Source organism: Microcaecilia unicolor, chromosome 1 (assembly GCF_901765095.1).
Source record: "Microcaecilia unicolor chromosome 1, aMicUni1.1, whole genome shotgun sequence".
Lineage (NCBI taxonomy): Eukaryota > Metazoa > Chordata > Amphibia > Gymnophiona > Siphonopidae > Microcaecilia > Microcaecilia unicolor.
The window spans coordinates 305,869,415-305,890,032 of record NC_044031.1 but is presented as its reverse complement, the minus strand read 5'-3'; the positions used below and the strand labels follow the sequence as shown (position 1 = coordinate 305,890,032).

The 20,618-nt window shown below is 40.5% G+C and overlaps 1 protein-coding gene across 3 annotated transcripts in view; it reads right to left on the bottom strand.

Moving 5' to 3' along the window:
• GGA1 (golgi associated, gamma adaptin ear containing, ARF binding protein 1) overlaps window positions 1-20,618 on the bottom strand; it is a 145,981-nt gene that overhangs the window by 56,961 nt on the left and 68,402 nt on the right. For 2 of the 3 annotated variants that reach the window (XM_030207865.1, XM_030207884.1), the window contains 4 exons: window positions 20,208-20,306; window positions 19,119-19,242; window positions 18,153-18,253; window positions 14,882-14,962 (listed from right to left, as the gene is read on the bottom strand). In XM_030207865.1, the coding sequence (XP_030063725.1) occupies window positions 14,882-14,962; window positions 18,153-18,253; window positions 19,119-19,242; window positions 20,208-20,306 (405 nt within the window). The remainder of the gene's footprint in view (window positions 1-14,881; window positions 14,963-18,152; window positions 18,254-19,118; window positions 19,243-20,207; window positions 20,307-20,618) is intronic. The other variant, XM_030207875.1, reaches the window with a different exon arrangement.

Here is a 20,618-nt window from a genome sequence, read left to right as displayed (position 1 = left end):
AGGTTTTTTGATGCAACTTGCACAATTGGTGATAGAGAGAAATTATTTTTTCTTTCAGAATCAATTTTTTGAACAAGTTCAAGGGGTGGCTATGGGAGCGTCATTAGCCCCTTCCATCGCCACCCTATATTTAGCGAAATTTGAGGAATGCTTTGTATATGGCTTGGAGGAATTTAAAAACATCCCTTTATGGAAGCGTTTTCTGGACGATATATTTTTTGTTTGGAATGGACCTTTGCAGTTGTTGGAGATGTTTATGTTAAAACTTAATTCTTATCAACAAAACTTGAAATTTACATATAAGTACCATTTGATGAATATTGAATTTCTGGATGTCTGGGTATACAAAAAAGATGGACATATGCATACTACCTTATATCAGAAACCGACAACTCGTAACACATTACTACATTTTTCCAGTTATCACCCTTATCATTTAAAGAAGAGTTTACCAGTAAGTCAGCTATTAAGGGCAAGAAGGATATGCTCAGAGGACATGATGTTTGAAAATCAAGCGACAAATATGGCTTTGCGTTTTCAGAAGAGGGGGTATCCTAGATCAATTGTCAAATCGGCATATTTGAGAGCCAAGTATTCCTGTCGGGATTTGCTTTTGCAATACAATACTACTCAGGAAATTGATAAATTAGTGATGGTGGTTCCATATTCCACATTGAGCTCACGTATTAATGAGAGTATTCACAACAATTGGAAAATGCTTCAAGTTCATGCGTGCTTTAAGGAACATCCCATTTGTGCTTTTAAAAGAGGCAAAACTGTTGGAGTATGCTATTGGAACCACAGAATCTTTAGGTCACTATAAGTGCGAATCCTGTCAGTGGTGTGAATCCACGATTGAAGGTGTGACGTGGACGCCTCCTGGTAGTGCCCGCTCTATATTGACTCGTTCTTATACAAATTGCAATTCTACAAACACAGTTTATGCCATTATTTGTCCGTGTCAACTGGTTTATGTTGGGCGTTCCATCCGCCCTGTTAAAATCCGACTTAATGAACATAAGTCTCGGATTAAAAATCAAGTTTTATCCGCTCCCATGGTTCAACATTGGATAGAGAAGAGTCATCAAATAGATGATATGAAGTGGCGTGTTATAGATCAAGTCCAATTGGGTTGGGAGGGTGGTAACGTTGGATCTTTGCTGAATTATAAGGAACAAAGAATGATTTTTCAATTACACACGCTACACTCTGTTGGGTTAAATTCAGAACTAGATTGGTGGTCGCTGATCTGATTGGTTGCCGCTGGATACAGGTGGCCCTATCAGAATTGACGTTTTATGATCAGCTGAGTCCTATTTAAATTGAAAGGGCTGTGGAGAACGCCGCAGCCATTTTTTCTTGAGACAGTGAAACCAATATAGAAATGGTATATGATCTTTAAAGTTTATGATATTAATACAACAACATTGATGGACATGGTTACTGAAAATGTTTTTTGTTACAGCAAGCCTCTTCCCTGACGAAGTGTAACGAAACCTGGCCATGTCGGCAGAGGTTTGAGCTGGAGGAAATCGTTGCTGCTATTTGCTATAAGATAAGTTAAATTTAAGTAATAAGTTTGAACAAATAATTGAAGACACACAACTTTTAAGATATAAAGAGCAAAATGTAAGAAAAAGATAAAGTAAAAAATTGACGGGTTGATCCATGAGGATGCAAATGACACCATTTACAATTTGTGGCAAAGTCCCGTATGGTGGAAATTTTTGAAATATCTGAAGATCCCCGAATAGTAAAAAGTTTATGTTTACATGTCCATTGGTGGTGATAAAGATTGAGAAGTTGGTGTGAGTAATGATGTGTTTGGGAGACTGATTACAGCTATTTTGAAATATGCACAGTACGACATATTGGCACACACACCCCTGCTAGTCAGATATCTCACTAGAGTTTGTTTCTCATTCGTCTACCCCACCACCTTTGTTTTTACAACTTTAAGCTCTTGTCATTTCTACTCCTTTCATTTGCTCACACTATAAGGTTACAATATATTCTCCTTCACTGTGCGACACACTGTACTTGCTCACATGTAGTTTAGCCTTATTTACTATCCGTTTTATAGATTCCCACTCCCACCTGTCATATGCATTTTACACTATACACATCCATTAAATGTTCATACATAGGTTCGACTGCCATTCCTTTTTGTTTTTGACACAATGGCAGTAGTATCGTCTTGCTCCTTCTGCAACTCGATGTTTTGTAAATAGATTTGTTACACCCAATAGTACACCATTTTTATGTCCATTACCCAGCAGTAGTATCTTTTTTAAAAAAAAACTTTTTTTTAATAGATATGTTTGTTTTTAGTTTTTATTATTCAATTTTGATTAACACAATTTACTGTTCCTCCACACGTCACGTATTTCGCATGATTATTCCTATGTCACTTCCTGCATGTCAGCCTGGAGTACCTCTTGTCAGTCAGGTTTTCAGGATATACACAATGAATATGCATGAAAGAGATTTGCATATAATGGAGGCAGTGTATGCAAATCAAGTTCATGCATATTCAATGTGGATATCCTGAAAACCTGACTGGCAAGGGGTACTCCAGGACTGGACTTGGGAAACACTGCTCTAGACGGATGACTCAAAAGTGCAATTCTTTGGACAACACACGTCCCCATTATGTTTGGCATAAAGAAAATGCAGCGTTCCACATTAATATCATCACAACAGTCAAACATGGTGATGGTAGTGTGATGGTGTGCAGATGTTTTGCTGTCTTAGGGCCTAGAACAGTGGCTCCCAAACCAGGACCTGGAGGCACCCCAGCCAGTCAGGTTTTCAATATACCCACAATGAATATTCATGAGAGAGATTTGCATGCATTGTCTCCACTGCATGCAAATACATCTCATGAATATTCATCGTGGATATCTTGAAAACCTGACTGGCTGGGGTGCCTCCAGGACCATTGGCCTAGAATATTTGCCACTGACAGAATCATGAATTCTGCACTCTACCTGAAAATTCTTAAGAAAAATATCTGGTCATCTATCTGTGAACTGGAGCTGAAGCAGAACTGGGTTAAGCAGCAAGACATGATCCAAAAAAAATCAAGTCTATAACTGACTGGCTGAAGAGAAACAAAATTAAAGTTTTGGATTGGCTAGTCAAAGTCCTGACTTGAACCCAATAGAGATGCTGTGGCAGGACCTAAAAAACAAGCAGTTTATGCACAAAAACCTACAAATGTGTCTGAATTAAAGCAGTTAAGCAAAAAAGAGTGGACTAAGATTCCTCAATACTGATGTGAAAGACTGGTATCTAATTATAGAAAGAATATGGTTGCCATTATTGCTGCAAAGGTGGTGCAACAGTTATTAAGTTTAGGGGCAGTTTCATATCACCCATGTGAAAAAGTATGTTGGATAACTTTGTTCCTTTATTTAAAATTTTGTGTTTACTCAAGTTCCCTTCATCTAATATTACATTTTGTTTAAAGAACAGAAACCATTCATATATATGCAATAATATGGGAAATGAGGAGAAGGGGTAATCTTTTTACATCATTGCAGTTAGTACAGAAAATAAGTGGGTGTTAATTACCACTTTAAACCACCTTGGTATATAGAGCCTCTAATATTAAGACTATATGGGGAGGACAGTTATCTAGAGAAATTCATAATGGATTGACGTGCAGATCACCGAGTCTGAAACTGTGCTTCCTGGCATAGCTACAATGTACATGCTCTCTTGTGCAGTTGTGTACTTTTAGCTGGACCAGAAGGCATGTTTAAGTCAGGCAAGGAAAACTGCACATGGCTTCAAAACGTGTGCACTATTTTACCCTCTTTAGTCGCCCACATTAAAAAAAATAGATGCAAAATCTGCAGATTTCAGAAACCCCAGCCAGTCAAGTTTTCAGAATATCCACAATGAATATTCATGAGAGATTTTCATGCACCTCCTCCACTAAACTCAAATCTCTTTCATGAATATTCATTGTGGATATCCTGAGAACTTGAGTGGCTGGGGGACATTCCCCCAGAACAGGTTTGGGAACCACTGATTTAGATGTCTAACTTCTATACTAAAGTGGTAATATTAATTTCCTAAACATTTAAATTAAATCTTTATATGGGCCACAGAAAGAGCAGATAAAGGTTGAAATGCCTAATCTGGATGTTCCAAGTTACGTGTGTACATTCAGCGGAGCTTCCTGAACAGAAAGAACTGCTGAGTCTATGTATACTCTGAAGACGCGTAACTTAAAATGTTTTAGATTATATACTGACTGTGCAGCTGAATATCATCCTCATTGTTTTTCATTCTTTCCAACCCACCAAAGCTGAAAAGAATTAAACATTCTTGCTCCCTTTTGTGTAACTGTCTATCCATCTGGGGACAAAATAAAACTCTGAAAATTTAATGGAATGGAATGAAAATTGGCCAGTAGATAAACAGGTAAAAAAGACCAGATCAAACTGGTGGTTCTGGAGAAATCAACTCCCCTCTCCCTCCCAAAAAATGGTACAATGCATTTCTATGGGAGAAGGATTTCTAGCTTCTGTAAAATAGGAATTTACAGTTGCAGTTAAACACAGCAGTTATGAATTCCCCCTTTCGAACTTCCTCTCTCTGTTCTCTACTCTCCCAACCCTCGACTCCCCGCCACACAAACTGCCCCTCCCCCAAAATACATCCATGCCCAAAAACTGCCTCATCCTCAAAAACTACCCACTGCAACTACCCAGTACACATACAGCGATTACAAATACCCTTGATGTACTGCAGATATGTTTTTTCCCTCTTTATTTCTGCTATAAAACTTTGACTGAATTGTACTGCTTTCTTATTAGTTGTTATGTGTATTGCCAACTAATATATTTTGCTCTGGGAAGGGATTAAGGTATTAGTAAACTAGGTACATATCTAGGGTCCAAACAAATATGTAGACAAAAATTAAATGGAAAACCCCAAAAACCAGACTGCAAGCAGCGGAACACTGATCATACAAATGCATTTTATTTATTACATTTGTATCCCACCTTTTCCCACTTAGTAGGCTCAAAGTGGCTTACATAGTTCTGGAGAGGTGGTTACAGCCTCCGGTGTGAATACAGTATAGGGGTACTATTACAGTGACAAATACAGTAAAGAAGTATCGGTAAATAGGTTGGGGTGATTCAGACAAAATGTTAGGGTTGAAAACTGTCAGTTTCCTGATTAAAATGCCATAATTCATTATTCGGTGTTTATGTCAGATACTGTGGGGGTATGCCTTCTTGAACAGGTTAGTTTTTATTTTTTTTTTTCAGAATTCTAGATGATTATTCCTAGATTTCAGGCTTTTTGGTAGAGAATTCCAGAGCTATGTGAATATGTAAGAGAAACTTGACACGTATGTTGATTTATACTTCAGGCTTTTACAACTTGGGAAGTGAAGAGTTAAGTACGTTCTGGCTGATTCAATTGTGTTTCTAATTGGCAAGTCGATTATTTCAGACATATAGCTCAGAGCTAGACCATGTATTATTCTGTGAACAAAGGTACAAATCTTGAAAGCGATACGTCCCTTGATTGGTAGCCAGTGTATTTTTCTGCACAATCGTTTATTCTGAGGGAAAACGTTTTGTATTTTTAAGTATGTGCTAATTTTATGGCAATCATTCACATTTCATCACAATTTTTTTCAAAAAATTACACATACCCCTTGGGTTTATTTGGATGTATGACTGCTATCATGTTATCAGTTTCTAGTTTTACCTTCCCTAATATTTTAATTGCATGACAGATGAACATTTTTTTGGTCTAATGTTACTGTTTTGTGTTGTCCAGTAGAGAACAAATTACAAGAAATCCTCACGTTCAAAGTAGAGGTGTAGCCAGTAGCCCATTTTTGGGGGGGCCCAGGGGTAGATGAGGGGGAGGGGAACATGCATTTCCTTCCCCCCTCCTCGTGTTAAAAAATAATACTTTTTTTTTTTTTTTTTTAGTTTTGTAAAGTTTATTGAACAATCCTTATAAAAGTTACATTACAATGTCTCATCCTAAATTCTGGTAACAACCATCATTCCCTCATCTGAACCTCAGAAAACAAACATATATACAATAGAGAATGTCCCCTCCTATGTCTCCTCCATTTAAATAATACTCTTTTATGTGCTTTCCTATTCTGTGTCCTACATTTTGGAAAGGGAAGAGGGGATGGCATGGGGATTGTATAATGGTTTATTTGCTTATGATCTGTAGTTTTGATAGCTTTTGCTGTTTAATGTTCACAGTATCATATGTTTGAAAAACAAAAATCCTCAAAAACGATGTATACATAAAAATAATACTTTGCTGGTGGGGATGCCAATGTCCCCTCAGTTGAAGAGATCCGCTGCCTGAGCCACCCCCTCTTCCTTGTGCTACTTCAGAAACAAGGAAGTCTGTGGCATGCCTCCAACCATGGCTGCCGGCACTCCCAGAGCATGTTCAGTTCATATGCAAGAGCGGGAAAGCCAGTATTGACTTCCTGGAGAGGGTGGCTCAGGCAGTGGATTTCTTCAGCTGGTGGGGATTCAGCATCCCTGCCAGCCATTGTTGCTGCAGTTGTGGTGGGAGCCTGAGCCCTAAGTGGTAGGGCCCAAACCCCCAAAGTCCCCTTCCCCCCTAATAGTCACACCACTGGTTCAAACCACATTACTGCACACAAAATATTGACCCAATGAATGAAGTGCTATATTTCAGCCATTAGTGGTCTTGAGTGACTACCATGTGGATGCTTAAATCTCTGAGGGCGCTCCTCTCTTTATTATTAAAATGATTAGATTTAGTACTTTTTCCTGGTTATGTTTGTTCTATTAATTTCTTTACCAGTGAAGGGATTTTTTTGTTGTGACTACTGGTTCAAAGCTAACATTCTCTCTCTAAATATTAAAAATAACTTTTGTACCTTTTCTCATCTGACCATTGTGTTTTTCCTTTGGGTTAGTCCTGTCTCTCTCACTTCCTCTCGATGGTTTTCTCCTAATTCCTTTTTCCAGGATCTTTTTCCATTTTCTATTTTTTTAACTGTCCTGTCTTCTTCCCTTCCTCCCTTATATCTACATGATGAAGGAAAAAAGGGAACCCCTAGATTTTGTATCTAAACAGCAAAATTGAACAGCGTAATTTATGCAAGTTTGAGCAATTTGTACCAAACATCAACACTTTATATAATTGGCTGCCAGAACTTGGTGCTTGCTTATTTTTTCTACTATGCAAGTGACATCAGTATGATGTCATTGTTTACACTATGAAAATGGCATTTACTGAAAAAAAAGATTTAGTTTTTGTGCAGAAAATGTAAAATGTATTGGCTATTTTCCTGCTCAAATTAATTCCTGAAGTGTATTTCTTCTAGTGGCCAGCAGGTGGTGCATATTTTATGTTAAAGCTGTTCTATAAAAATGAATACTCCCTCTTTTAGTTTCACTCAGTGAAGAAGTCATCTACAGTACTCTGAGCAGTATACTTTTAAAACCTGTTCACTGGGCTCTGATTGGACCAGGAGCTCTTTTCATTTGGAAATTACTGTTTCCCTCCCCCCCCCCCCACCCCCACCCCCCCAGTCTTAGCAAGGATGAATAGACAGATCTCTTTGCTAAGGCCCTGTAAAGAGTTACATTTGATAATTTGTGAGCAGCTATATGTCCTGATCTTCCCAGGTACATTTCAGAAAGCATACAAATGTTTAGTGTTATAATTGATTCATATTTGTCCTTTAGATTGTAAGCGCCTTGAGTAGGGACTGTCCTTCTATGTTAAATTGTACAGCGCTGCGTAACCCTAGTAGCGCTTTAGAAATGTCAAGTAGTAGTAGTAGTAGTATTTCAGTTACCAGTTATTGTTTGCTGATTGCACTTTGTTCCACTGTTCAATTTTCTTAAGACAATAAACAATATTTAGCTTAATGCCTCTCTGTCTGGACTAATAAAGAATCCTGGTGGTTTGTGTGCTGGGTCTGTGAGTACTTTCTGGGACCTGTGGGACCACTGGGAGTGTGGCCTCCAGTAAACTAGAAATCACTGGGGATAATCTGAGAGCAGGAGACTTGCCCAGAGGTGGTTGTGACCCAGTTGGCCAGAGGAGGGTGCTACTTCATCCCACTGGCTACCCAAGAGCCCGGACTTAAATCCAGTGGACTACAAAGTCTGGGTGACTATACAGAGAAGGTAAACAAGAAAGGTTATGAACTCTGATGAACTTGCACAGGAATGTATGCTTGAAGCTGCAATAACACAGTGGCATACATGTCTTTGTGCTTGTGTGTCTGCTCGGGGAGGACATTTTGAACAAATTCTGTTAACTGAAATTAACCAATTTACTTTGCAGAAGTAGCTCTGTGTTTATTGCTAATCTAAAAAGGTTGCATATTTTTTCCCTACTAAATATAAACTGGACAACTTATGTTTTTGTTCCAAGTTTTCAGACTTGTATTTTTACAAAGCATGTGATAACAGTATTAGGGTGTGGTAATGTGTACTGTTATTACTGTATAACTATTTGGCAGCCCAGGCCTGACCTTGGTTCAGGATCCAAAATGAGAGAAAAACTTACAGGCCTGTGTCTCTGACTTGAACTTCAGAGTTGCTCAACCTGGTGTTAACAGTTGGTTTTGAGAAACAGTACAAAATGGCTCCTCAGGAAGATATAGCAATATGGTGGTCAGAACAGCCAGGTGCAAGGGAATTGCAAAAGTTGGGTTAAGCAGGCTAAAGATGAGACATGTTCATGAGATAAAGCTACTCATTAGCATAGCAAATCAGTGTTAACCATGACATTAACTAGATCCAATCAGATGTGCTTACGGTCATATTACCAGTATCCTGTATGAACATATAAAAGTTAGGGTACTTCCTGCTTCAAGTTAGAGAGGGGCGGCCACGGCTACTCTCTCTCCATGGGAAACAAATGCAGCACCTCAGAATTGGCAAATTATCCAATTGCTTTCCCATGTATACCTTTGAGTGGTAAAATATATCAGACAAGATTAAGACCCAGATAGCACCTGTTTGCAACTGGGGAATTATATTCCTATAACCAATTGATTGTACATGCCACTTGTATATTCTGTGGTGTCTTTGGTAAGTAAATAAATTTATAACCTTCAGACTATACTATTTCTCCTTCTCTTTATTAATGTCTGTTAATAATTCCTTGGTTTGGTTAAAGAATAAGTGCACTATTCTATCCAGTGATGGAGTCAGATATACATGCAATCAGCCTTCCCGAGGTTCTCTCTGGTACTAGACAGCTGAACTGCAGTACCAGGCAGAACCTAGGGGATAATTAACCCCCAAATAAATTCATTACCTTGCTTTCAACACATTTCTGTGTGTTTACTGTGCAGCTATTTAAGTCAAAGTTTCAGTAATTCACAGAAGCACAAAAATATGAAGGAAGATGCCCTATTCAGTCTGCCCATCCATACCATCTACTATCCCTTCCTACTACTACTTATTTCTATAGCGCTGTCCTATGTACTTGTCCCACGCTCTCTCAAATTCAGATTCAGTGTCTCCATCAGCTTCACTGGGAGGTTGTTTCACACATTCACCACCTCCCTCATGTTATGAGGTAAGATGTGTGGGTTCCCTTTTTTTCTACTCATTGGGTAATTCTGATGCTGATCCTTCTGTTTCATTTTCTCTTTTTCTCTCATCTAGGTTTTGGATGTTTTTTTTTTTAATGCATCTGTAGCTAGATTTAATTCCTCTTTACAAACTCCACATTCCTTTACCGATTTACCAGTTTTTTTTTTTTTACTCCCTGCACTTACCTTCTTATTCTTCCTATTCCTATCAGCCTCTATTCCCCATCTTTCACCCACTTTCCCATTTACATCCTCTGCATTCATTGCCTCCCTAGCCTCATCCTCTCACCAGCCACAGCTCCTTACCTGTCACTCATTCCCTCTCCAGAATCAGTTATTTTATTAGGATTTATTTACCGTCTTTTTGAAGGAATTCACTCAAGGCTGTGTACATTATGTCTTCCCCCCTTTTTTCAGGCTCCCATTTTCTATTTCCACCCCATCTCCCCTTTCCAAGTTCTATTCTTTTCCTTTGTCCCTCACACTCTTCATAGCTCTGTCTTTTTCCCTTTCCCCAGCATCTATTTACCCTTTCCTCCACCTTAGCCCCAGCATCCATCCCTCTGCTTTTTCTTCACCATCCCCTGAAAATGCCCTTACTTCTCCCCCAGCCCCTGCATCAGCCCCAACCCCCAAACCCCTTTGTCAGACTCCATCCCTCCTCTCAGGCCCAGCAATAGATCACTTCTCCCATCCTCACCCTCAGTCTGTTAGCTCTGAGCTCCCTTCTCTCCGACCCAGCATCAGACCTCTCTCCTAGCCTAGCATTAGCTCCCTTCTGACAGCTCCACCATGTGCCGGAATCAGCTCCCACTCACCTTCCACCAGCACCTAAATTAGACTCTTTTCCAAGCCCCAGTCCCCTTCTTCCATCTGCCCTTTGTCAGCCCCTAGCCCCCTTTTCCCATTCCTAGCATCAGGCTTGTCTCACAAGCATATGGTGCTGGTGGCCACAACTGGCCAAGGACGGGCAGAGTGGTGGCATTGAAGATTGCAGATGGTGTAAAAAGCACAAAAGGTTTTGGTGGTACCAGGGCCTCTCTCTTCCACCCTGCATGAAGAAAGCCAACACGTCCCTTCTCTACGTCAGACACGAAGACAGCACAGTCACACACTAGTGCCACAGAGGGATTAGAATTCCATGAATCATATGCTTTCTGTACTTATTATATATTCAACACATGGATGAACAAGCCTGGAATAGAAACCATTCCCCCTCCCCCCGAAAGGTGGCTTTGTAGAGAAACATCATGCTTCAAAGATTTTTTCTCATTATAATATTGCAAGAGACGTTTTAAAAAAAATAAAGTTATGCAAGAGCTCCGAACTTGTATTGTGTTTTCACAGATGGGTATATGTGCAGCACTGTACAGCTAACTAAAATACTATTGCAATAAAGTGTTCTCTAGAATGGTGAACTGTACTAATCTTACAATCGGCATAAAATAACTCCATCCATCTGATTAACTGGATGGCATAGTTTACGCCAATGATAAGATTTATGGCAGCTATTGAACTGTGAAGTTTTGCTGCTATTTGAGTTTGAGGCTTTTTTCTCCATCCATTTATTATATTGCAGTAGGGGTTACAGTGACACCATTCTACACAACACTTTATTACAATAGCAATTTTAGTTAGCTGTGCAGTGTGTTTTCTATTACTAACTACTGTTTGATTTTGTGCGATATATCTGAGGCACAATCTTACATGCACAGCAAAAGAAGAACCCACAAAAATTCAATAACACAAGCCAGATGTGCAAGTGAACCAGAACTGAAGAAACCTGGGAATAAAAAGTGACAATTGCTTATCCTCTTTGTATATTTACCTAGAGGATATGTTTGGTGATTTTTTCAGTGCGATTGACAGAGCAGATGTCTGCTATAACTTTAGGTAGACATCTGGATGGAAAGGGGTCCTGTGGCTGCTCTAAACTATTATAAAAGAGTGGAGGAGTCACCTAATGGGAACCACAGAACTTGATTTGATTCTCACTGCAGCTCCTTGTGATTCAGGGCAAGCCACTTAACTCTTCATTGCCCCAGGTACAAAATAAGGTATATAATATGTAAATCGCTTTGATTTTAAGTACAGAAAAGGCAGTATATCAAATCCAATCCCCTTTCCCTCTCAAAATTATGAAACTCCTGACGCCAAAGCAGAAGGCTCCTCAATGAAAAGCACTGCCAGTACCTCAGAAATAGGAGTACCGAGTTCTTTTTTATGAAACAACCTCAGTACTTTTGGATCATTCCCCTCCTCAGAAGGAAGCTCTCCCTACTCTAACAAGATCCTTCAACGATGGCTCCACCTGAATAGACTAAGCACAGATAGCCTCATCTGCCCACTCCTGGAGGTCTAAATATAAACTCCAGAGAAAAAAAAAAAAAGATCCTGAAGCAGCTGAACGCTTTGTTGGGCCTTGAGGCTGTAAAATGTGGGCCTAGACTGCACGTAGCATGCACCTGACGGCCAAATAGCATGCACTAATGTAAAATGACATGCTCAAGATTCCCATATCGTGTTCTATGCTACAGCAGAGAGAATATGCTGCAGCAAAATGGAACACACTAAAGGTAAAGAGAGTCTGTGTGAATGTGCCTGAACAACAGGCTGACCAAGACAGAGGGCTACCGAGAAAAAAATGTATGTGACAAAGTCTATACGAGACTGAAGACTCGATGTAGTAAGAGGTGCATCAGAACACTACACTAAGCTTCAGCACATGACATTCTAATGTGCACACTGGAGGAAAAAAAACACCTTTTACGCCTGTGGCATGCAAAGAGCATTAAAAAAAATAGTGCTCTCAGAAAAAAGTAGCACATACTGCCATGGTAATATGAAACTGTTTGCTGCATCACAAGTAAAATGTCTCCTTTCTTGTCAACAAGTAAGCTGGAATTGGCTCATGTGTTAACACCAAGAGAGGTCTGTTATTTTAACATGACTACTGGACCCTCAACCCCTGTCCTCGGTCTCCAACCCTCACCCCCCAAAAACCTTTCCCTGGTGGCCCAGTGAGCCTCAGATACCTCTGACTTCTTCAGATTTCCAATCTGACTACCTGGTCTAGGACCCATCCTGGCCTGGGCGCCCTGCACGGGGTGGCCCTCAACTACAGAGCATCCAGTGGTGGACTGGAACCAGACACCTCCCCCCCCCACCCCACTTTAAAGCTGGGAGGTAGATTTAAATGCCCACTCTCTCTTCCCTCTAGTACCACCATCTTCCAAAATGGCAGCACCTACTCCTAGTGGTGTGGTACCTGATCAGGGGCTCCTAAGCCTTATTTGGGAAGCAGTGCCTTATTTGATAGTCTGATCACTAGGGGTCAGATGCCACCATTTTGAAAGAAGGCAGAACTAGAGGCAGAAGCGAGTTGGGTATCTCTCCTGCCTCTGAACTTTTAGAGGTGGGGGATGGGGATCCAGAAGCCCACTTTGGCCACCAGGCATCTTAGGTCATCTGAGGTGGTGCTGCACTTTACCTCAAAATCACCCCTTTTATGGCCAAGACTAAGCTTATCTTCTTTCCCCCTAAACCTACCTCTCCATCTCGGTGGAAAACACTCTCATCCTCCCTGTCTCATCAGCTCGTAACCTTGGAGTCATCTTTGATGCCTCTCTTTCTCTGCACATATCCAACAGGCTGCTAAAACCTAACATTCCTTTCTCTATAATACCACCAAGAATCATCTCTTGTTTTCTGAGTACACTACCAAAATTCTTATCCACACTCTCATCACCTCATGCTTACACTACTGCAACTTGCTTCTCACATCTCTCCCCCCTTCAATCTGTTCAAAATTCTGCTGCACGACATATTCCACCAGTGTCACTATGCTCATATTAGCCCTCTCCTCAAGTCTCTTCATTGGCTCCCTATCCATTTCCACATACAGTTCAAACTCCTCTTATTGACTTACAAGTGCATTCACTATGCAGCTCCTTAGTACCTCTCCATTCTTATATCACTCTATACTCCTCCACGGGAACTCCGCTCATCAGGTAAATATCTCTTACCTGTACCCTTCTCCTACACTGACAACTCCAGACTCCGTTCCTTTTATCTTGCTGCATCCTATGCCTGGAACAAACTTCCTGAGTCAGTACGTCAAGCTCAGTCTTTGGCCATCTTCAAATCTAGGCTAAAAGCCCACCTTTTTGAGGCTGTTTTAACGCCTAATCTCTTGTTCAGTACTCAAGTCTGTTTTATCATTCTCACCGTAATAATTCCTTTATCCCTTATTTGTCCTGTTTGTCTGTCTTGATTAGATTGTAGGCTCTGTCGAGGAGGGAGTGTCTCTTACATGTTTAGTGTACAGCGCTGCATACGTCTAGTAGCGCTATAGAAATGAAGAAATGATAAGTAGTAGAAGTAGCCCTGAGCTGGCAAAGATTTAGCACTAGAAGAATTTTAAACAGACTTGTTATATTTTAGCTTTTTTATTTTGTTATTTTCCTTAACAGCTGTTTTGTATATCCACTATGCTACCCCTTATACCACGTGCTGAACTTTTACACTGCCTCAGGGGCAATTCTCCATGCTAATCTTACTACACCACTGAACTAAAAGGACAACGCAATTTACTGCATCAGGGCCCCAAGTGTGTATGATGTTGATTGTATAGAAGGGACAGTGTGTGTGAGGGCCAGTGTATTTATGCTTCACCAATTATCTGTTGGCAAACTATTTCAGTTTGTTGAGAAAGCCAGTGGCTTATGGAGTCTAACCTTCTGGCATTATTCTCTGGTGGGTTTTCACAGCAGTCAGACCAAGATTGTCTATTCAGTGGAATTGTCCTCCTTTTTGGAGTTTTATTAAACTACTATTTCAGTTTTTACCTCTAGTGCCTCTTCTTTTTTTGTGGAATCCATGGGCCATCCCTACTCTTGCAGATTTTGTCACTCTAACAGTTATTGTCATGTGATAATTTGGAAGAGCACAAGCACCCCTTCACCATCAATTATGCACAGTATTTTCTTCCAATTCTTTGGATCAACATGTTTCCCTAGAGTCTAAATCATACAGTGACACCCACTTAGTTCTTCTCTCTCCAACTTCTTATCCAGTTCTGTTTTGGCCTAAAGCTATTTTCTCCTAGTGAGTTAGCTTTTCCCTTTCCATATGATTGTGATGCAAAGCCTTCAGCTCTCGCTACACCCTCCTACCTCTTCCTCTTTAGTTTCTGATGCAGATGCACAAAAACAGAAAGACATGAAGGGCTTCTACCCATTCTGTGCCACTTTCTCCTTTCCTCCAGTCCAACGGCAGCAATGTTCTTACCTCTTGTACCATCTCTTTAATGAGTTTGTTTGCGGCTCGGAGATCCTCGGGGTGCGAGCTCTTCAGAAGACGAGCCAGCATCTGAAATAAAAGAAGCACAATATGACACCGGGAGCCAAAGCCCAAAGAAGGGCATGGACGGCCTACAAGGTGAGACACCCTATAAAGAAAGGACTAATTACTACTTCCTACATTCTCTGCAGTGTTGAAAAACTAATCGTCTTATATTAAAAACAGTGTAGAAGCAAAGCATCCACAAATTAACAGCCTGCAGACACACTTATAATGTATGTCACCAACCCTCTTCTACCATACTGAAAACCAAGGTAGATATGAAAAACAGAACAGGAAAAGATGAGCTGCAAGAGAATTTTTTTTTTTTTAAGTAACAGAGAAATAACATTAGTACATAGCTATACTCTGAAGACAACTCTATTCTGGATGAAAATAGAGATTTTTAAAAAAAAAATTTTAAATACTGGTAGAAGCAGTTTTTACCGTGGTTAAGATGTGGCTGTGTGAAAAGGAAACTGACTACAGCACACAGTTACACATATCTTTCTGCAAAACTGTAATACACAATTATTACAATCTGCTGATCATGAAATTCAGAATATGTAAACAGAATATGGCAGGTGCAAAAGGTTTGCTACCCTTTCAATCAGTATTTGCAATACCACCTTTGGCAGAAATATCAACTGCCAAATGTTTCCTGTAGCCAATTCTTTTTAGTCTATTCTTCCTTTTACAATTTTTCTCCAAGCGCAGAAATATTTTTAAGCTCATTGCATGCACTGCATGTTTTCACATCTCCCCACAGGTTTTTAATAATATTCAAGTCTGGGGACGGTAAAGGCCATTCCAAAACCTTCATCTTTCCTTTGTGGAAGTGCTTCATGGTTGATTTTGAGGTACAGTAAAGTCTGATTATCCGACGTAAATGGGACCAAGCCATTGTCGGATAAGTGAAAAGTCAGATAATATGGAAAAAAATGGTAACCCCTTAAAAACCGCATGGGAAACATACTTTATACAGCATGTAAAGCCGGAAAATAGGAAGAGAACCTGAACACTTTTTAACAGCAACGCAATGACATCACCGGGGGGGGGGGTCTATCGGATAAGCCGGATGGTTGGATTAACGAAGGTAGGATGATCGAGATTGTACTATATATTTTGGACTGTTGTCTTGCTTAAATTATCCAGTCTCTTCTGCTTCAATTTTCACTGAGTGTACGCTATTAGCTTCTAAGATACTTTAATGTTTGGTTGAATCCATTGTTCCTTCAGCCCCAATTTCCTTGCTCCTGGCTGCCACACAACCCCAAAACATAACTCTAAGCTGAAGCCTTATGGGTGCCAATTTCTTCTTTTCTTTCAAAGTTTCAATCTTTTCCAAAAACTTTATCTTGTGCAGTTGTGACCAAGCAGTTCAATTTTCATTTTATCAGTCCAAAGCAGTTTGTCCCAAAATGTTTAATGCTTAAAGATTTATTTTGCGTATTTTATGGACAAATTTTGCAATGATGTTGTAGAAAAAGATCCTTCTGATGACAGCTTGTAAAACTGTCCACAAAGGGGGCAGATATTGAGCTGCATTATGGTAACCTACGTTATTTGTCTCAACGCATTTTAAAAGGCCTGTAACACAGGTTTCAGAACTGTAACACACAATAACTAGGTTACCCCACAGTACATAGTAGTAGTGAGATGCAAATGCATGTAAGACACCTCACTGCTATGTAAAATCCATAGCAAGGCTTGAAGTAAACACCTAACCCCATATTCTAGTAGGGAAAACCCCACAAAAAGCTGGGCTTATTTTACCATCCTGGGAATATCAGGTTGTATCTTAAAGGGACTGGCCACATTGATATTAAAGTGCCCACTCCCCAAATCCCTCCAGACTGCCCCCCATGTAACCCCCCCCCCCAATCCAAAGACCTCCCCAAAACAGAAACCTCCTCCTCACTCAGAAGGACCCTCCACAGTCATCCCCTCTCCCCCATCTAGAAAAGCCCAGGCCTACTTTTAGGTGTCCCTAATGGTAGGTGTGAGGTTTCTGATGAGAGGGCGGGTATGGTGGCACCTTGAAATGTCAATGTGAACAGCTCCTTTAAGATGCAGCCTGATACTCCTGGGATGGTGGAATGTTACTGCTTGCAAGATAGCATTATTTATTAAACACAGAGTCAGGAACCTGTGATATTGACTATTACAAAACTTTGATAAACCACCCCCCAACAATGTGAAATTACATCATTGTCTAAGCAACACTGTACTGTGGACCTGAAGACATCCACTCCAGCATCGGCTACAATTTTGAGTAGGTCGTCTTGCAGGTCTGAGCTATTTTCAGGCCAGTCTACGAGATTTTTCTTGGTCTTCAGATCGTGCCTTGAAACACCCCATTTCTTAATGTTTCTGGCAGTTAAAATTGCTAGTTGGAAGAGCAATTTAGAAAGCAATTGAAGGCATACATGTTTATAGAATTTTACTGCCATTTAGTGACTATCGTATGTAAATTTTATTTTATGTTCATTTGTACTTGGAGGTCTTTTGTTACTTGTTAGGAATTTTATTATGTATTGTTTCTAAGAAATCGCATAGAAATGTACGATAATTTGGTCTACAAATGTTTTAAAAACTAAAGCATTCAGGGTTTTTATTTCCTTTTTCTGCTTTTAACAGTGAATAATCTTTGTTTAGGAGCCTAGTGCCTTTTCCCTCCTCGCCTTAAATCTGCCCTCATTAGCTCCATATGTTTAGGCTCCTAAATTCAGGAGCCTTGTGAAGCCAGGAGCAAAAGATTAGGAGCCCAGCCCTTGCAAATGTTCCAAAGAGGCCAATTTAGAGGTCTAACCCCTTTGAATACTGATCTCGTGTTTAACTTTGAAAAATACTGACATTGTGCCAGCTTCTGTTCACTTAGACAGTCAGTATTTGTTCAAGAATTCCTAAACTCTAACATAATTGTATAAGTGGAGCACATCTGCTGTGTTTGTGACCCTCCCATTTTGTAGCTAAAATTGTGCAACCTCTAATCAGTAGCAAATTCAGCAGATATGAAGTCCTCCATTTCTCAACAGAGCAGCTGCAGCATGTAAAGCAAAACTGCAAGATTCCTAAGACAACACCTGGAAGAGTCAGTAACTTCTTCATTCTCTCTCACACCTCTGAGTGGTGTCTCCAGAGCAAGCCCATAATCAGCTGTTTTATTACATTCTGGAACAGGAATCAGAGCTTAGTTATCTGTCTCACATCTCTGTACCTTGGACTTCTCCTCATCATCGAAGATGGCATTCTTGGGACGGGGAGGAGGTGGTGGGAGCCGCGCCTCTTCTGGGATCTTTGGGTCTTCTTTAACAATTCCTTCAGAGAAACAAGAATAAAGTTCTATCACAAAGCACCAACTGAGCACTCTCTGAGCAGCTTCTCTCTTCATTGCTTAGAACAAATTTGCTATACCAGGTCATTAAGCTTTCTTGACTGAACCCAAATCTGCTTCTTTAACAAAAGTGGAGAAAGTATGCAGAGCCTGACTCATTCTTTCCAGTTCCTCTGCACACATTCTTATGTGTATTTGAATTAAAAAAGGAGGGGATGGGGACAGACTTGTTCATGGGGAGTTGGGGGTAGTTACAGGAGATTGAGGTGGAGGCATTTTGAAATGGGCAATTCCCTAACTGCTATTTTTAGTGTATGTAAGTTTTTATACTACAAAAGATGAACTGCTTCTCCCACAGATATGTACTGGACCTTTTTTTTTTTTTTTTGGGGGGGGGGGGGGCTTATTTCTCTGTAATCCCTTGTCTGATCAGACCCAATTTTGAATTCAATGCATCACTGTTCTCCCCTCATCCCCTGACAAGGTTTATCCCATTCTGTTACATTTTCAGAGTTAATTTTCTCCCCAAGAAAAATTTAGCCTCTTTACTTTCATTTTGTTGGAAGAGACAAGAAACCTATGGTGTTTACAGAAAGAAAGTAATGCTAGGCTTTCAAGACCATCCCCACCCTCCCCCCGCTCTACTGAGATTTTCCTTCTCAAAGAGTACATCCCTTCACAATGTTGAGATAATCCCCTATGCACACTGTCCCCCCCCCCCCTTATTACCGAGAACCTTCTTTAGATAAACCCTTCCTCTATCTCTCTTCCCCTTTAGTGCTTAGTGATATAAACCATCTTTGTGACTCTTACAAAAATACTGCAAACAAGGAGTCAGGTAAGTCTCACCTTGTTTCTTGAGCATCTGATAGGCTTCGGCAATTTTGAGTTCATCAGGGAGGCCCAGAGTCCAGCTGTACATGAGTTCTATGATCTTTAACTTCACCTTCTCCGGAGACCGGGTTCCCAGGTACTGAAGAGAAAGAAGTTATAGGAAATACATGATTAGTTATGCAGTTGTAATGGACACTCATCCAAAGTACTGTCCATTCTAACAAGTGACTTAGGAATTAGAAACGGGCAGATCTTCACAGAGGCATGCATTGTCCTAGCATTAGTCACCACAGCCCAAGATATATAAAAGGAACATTAAAGGCAGGTGCCCCAGTAGTTCGTGGGTGTGATCTGAAATGAAGCCCACAATGGGCAACACTGAATGCCAGATCCTGAAAGGTGAAAGACCGATTTCATTTAGAACCCAACTTGTCAGTCTAAAGGATCAATAGCCAAAACTAAATTTTGACCCTCAACCCCCACTTGATATTAGAATGCAAGCCAACAAGTCCTTCGTTGTGAGATAAGGATAGGCATCTCAAGAGGGGGGGGGGGGGTTCGACTGCTGGAACTGCATCGGAAAGTGCCAGTGTTTCCTCAGGTATATAAAGAAGAAATGACCCACCAAACAGAATGTAAGGACAAAGGAACACATGGGAAAGCCAGAAAAGTTTTGTGTATTAATGCACACCAAAAGCACATATAGACAAACATTTTAACAGAGGTTAGAAAACTGTGCAATGTTTTAGTCTGTTTTCTCTTATATACTGTTTCTCTCTGCTTTAAAAAAAAAAAAAAGGAACTTGAATAAAGCAATCAAACCAAAGTAATCTTAATAAATAATCTCAATGAATATAATTTATTAAAGCAAAGATCCCTTCCGGTCTTTCCTTTGTTCCGGCTGCAAATGTAGTGACCAAGAGCAGTGTGAATTTCTTCCTGCAGGCTCCACCTTAAGGAAGCCTATGGTTCTGTGCACTGGAAACACTAATTCTTCTTCCCCACCACACCTCCCCCCTCCCCCAAACTCCCAGAGGGCCTCCAGAGAGGGAAAGTCTCCCTCTCTCCTAATCCCCCAGCTGCAGCTGTGAGCTGGGAACCCACCTTCGGCGACACCACTTTGATGAGCTCGTTGAGAAATCGGAACTTGCCGACTTCATTGTGGAATCTCTTGCCGCAGTTTTTCATGCACTCTTCCAGCACCTGTCCAAGAGACGACAAGACAGTGTACAGACTAAGGACCCTTCCTCTTCACGGTATGCTTCCTGCACTAGTATAAGGAATGACAAAAAAAAAAAAAAAAGACCAGACTCTGGCTTCTCATGTTCTACCCCCTAGTCCCCAAAGCTTTTACATCAGATGATAGAATACCTGCCCTGGCACTCTCTCTCAATGTTGCGAGTTAAGGAGGAGGACTGGCTAGTACAGGGTATGATACATACCTGTAGCAGTTGTTCTCCGAGGACAGCAGGCTGATTGTTCTCACGACTGGGTGACGTCCGCGGCAGCCCCCAC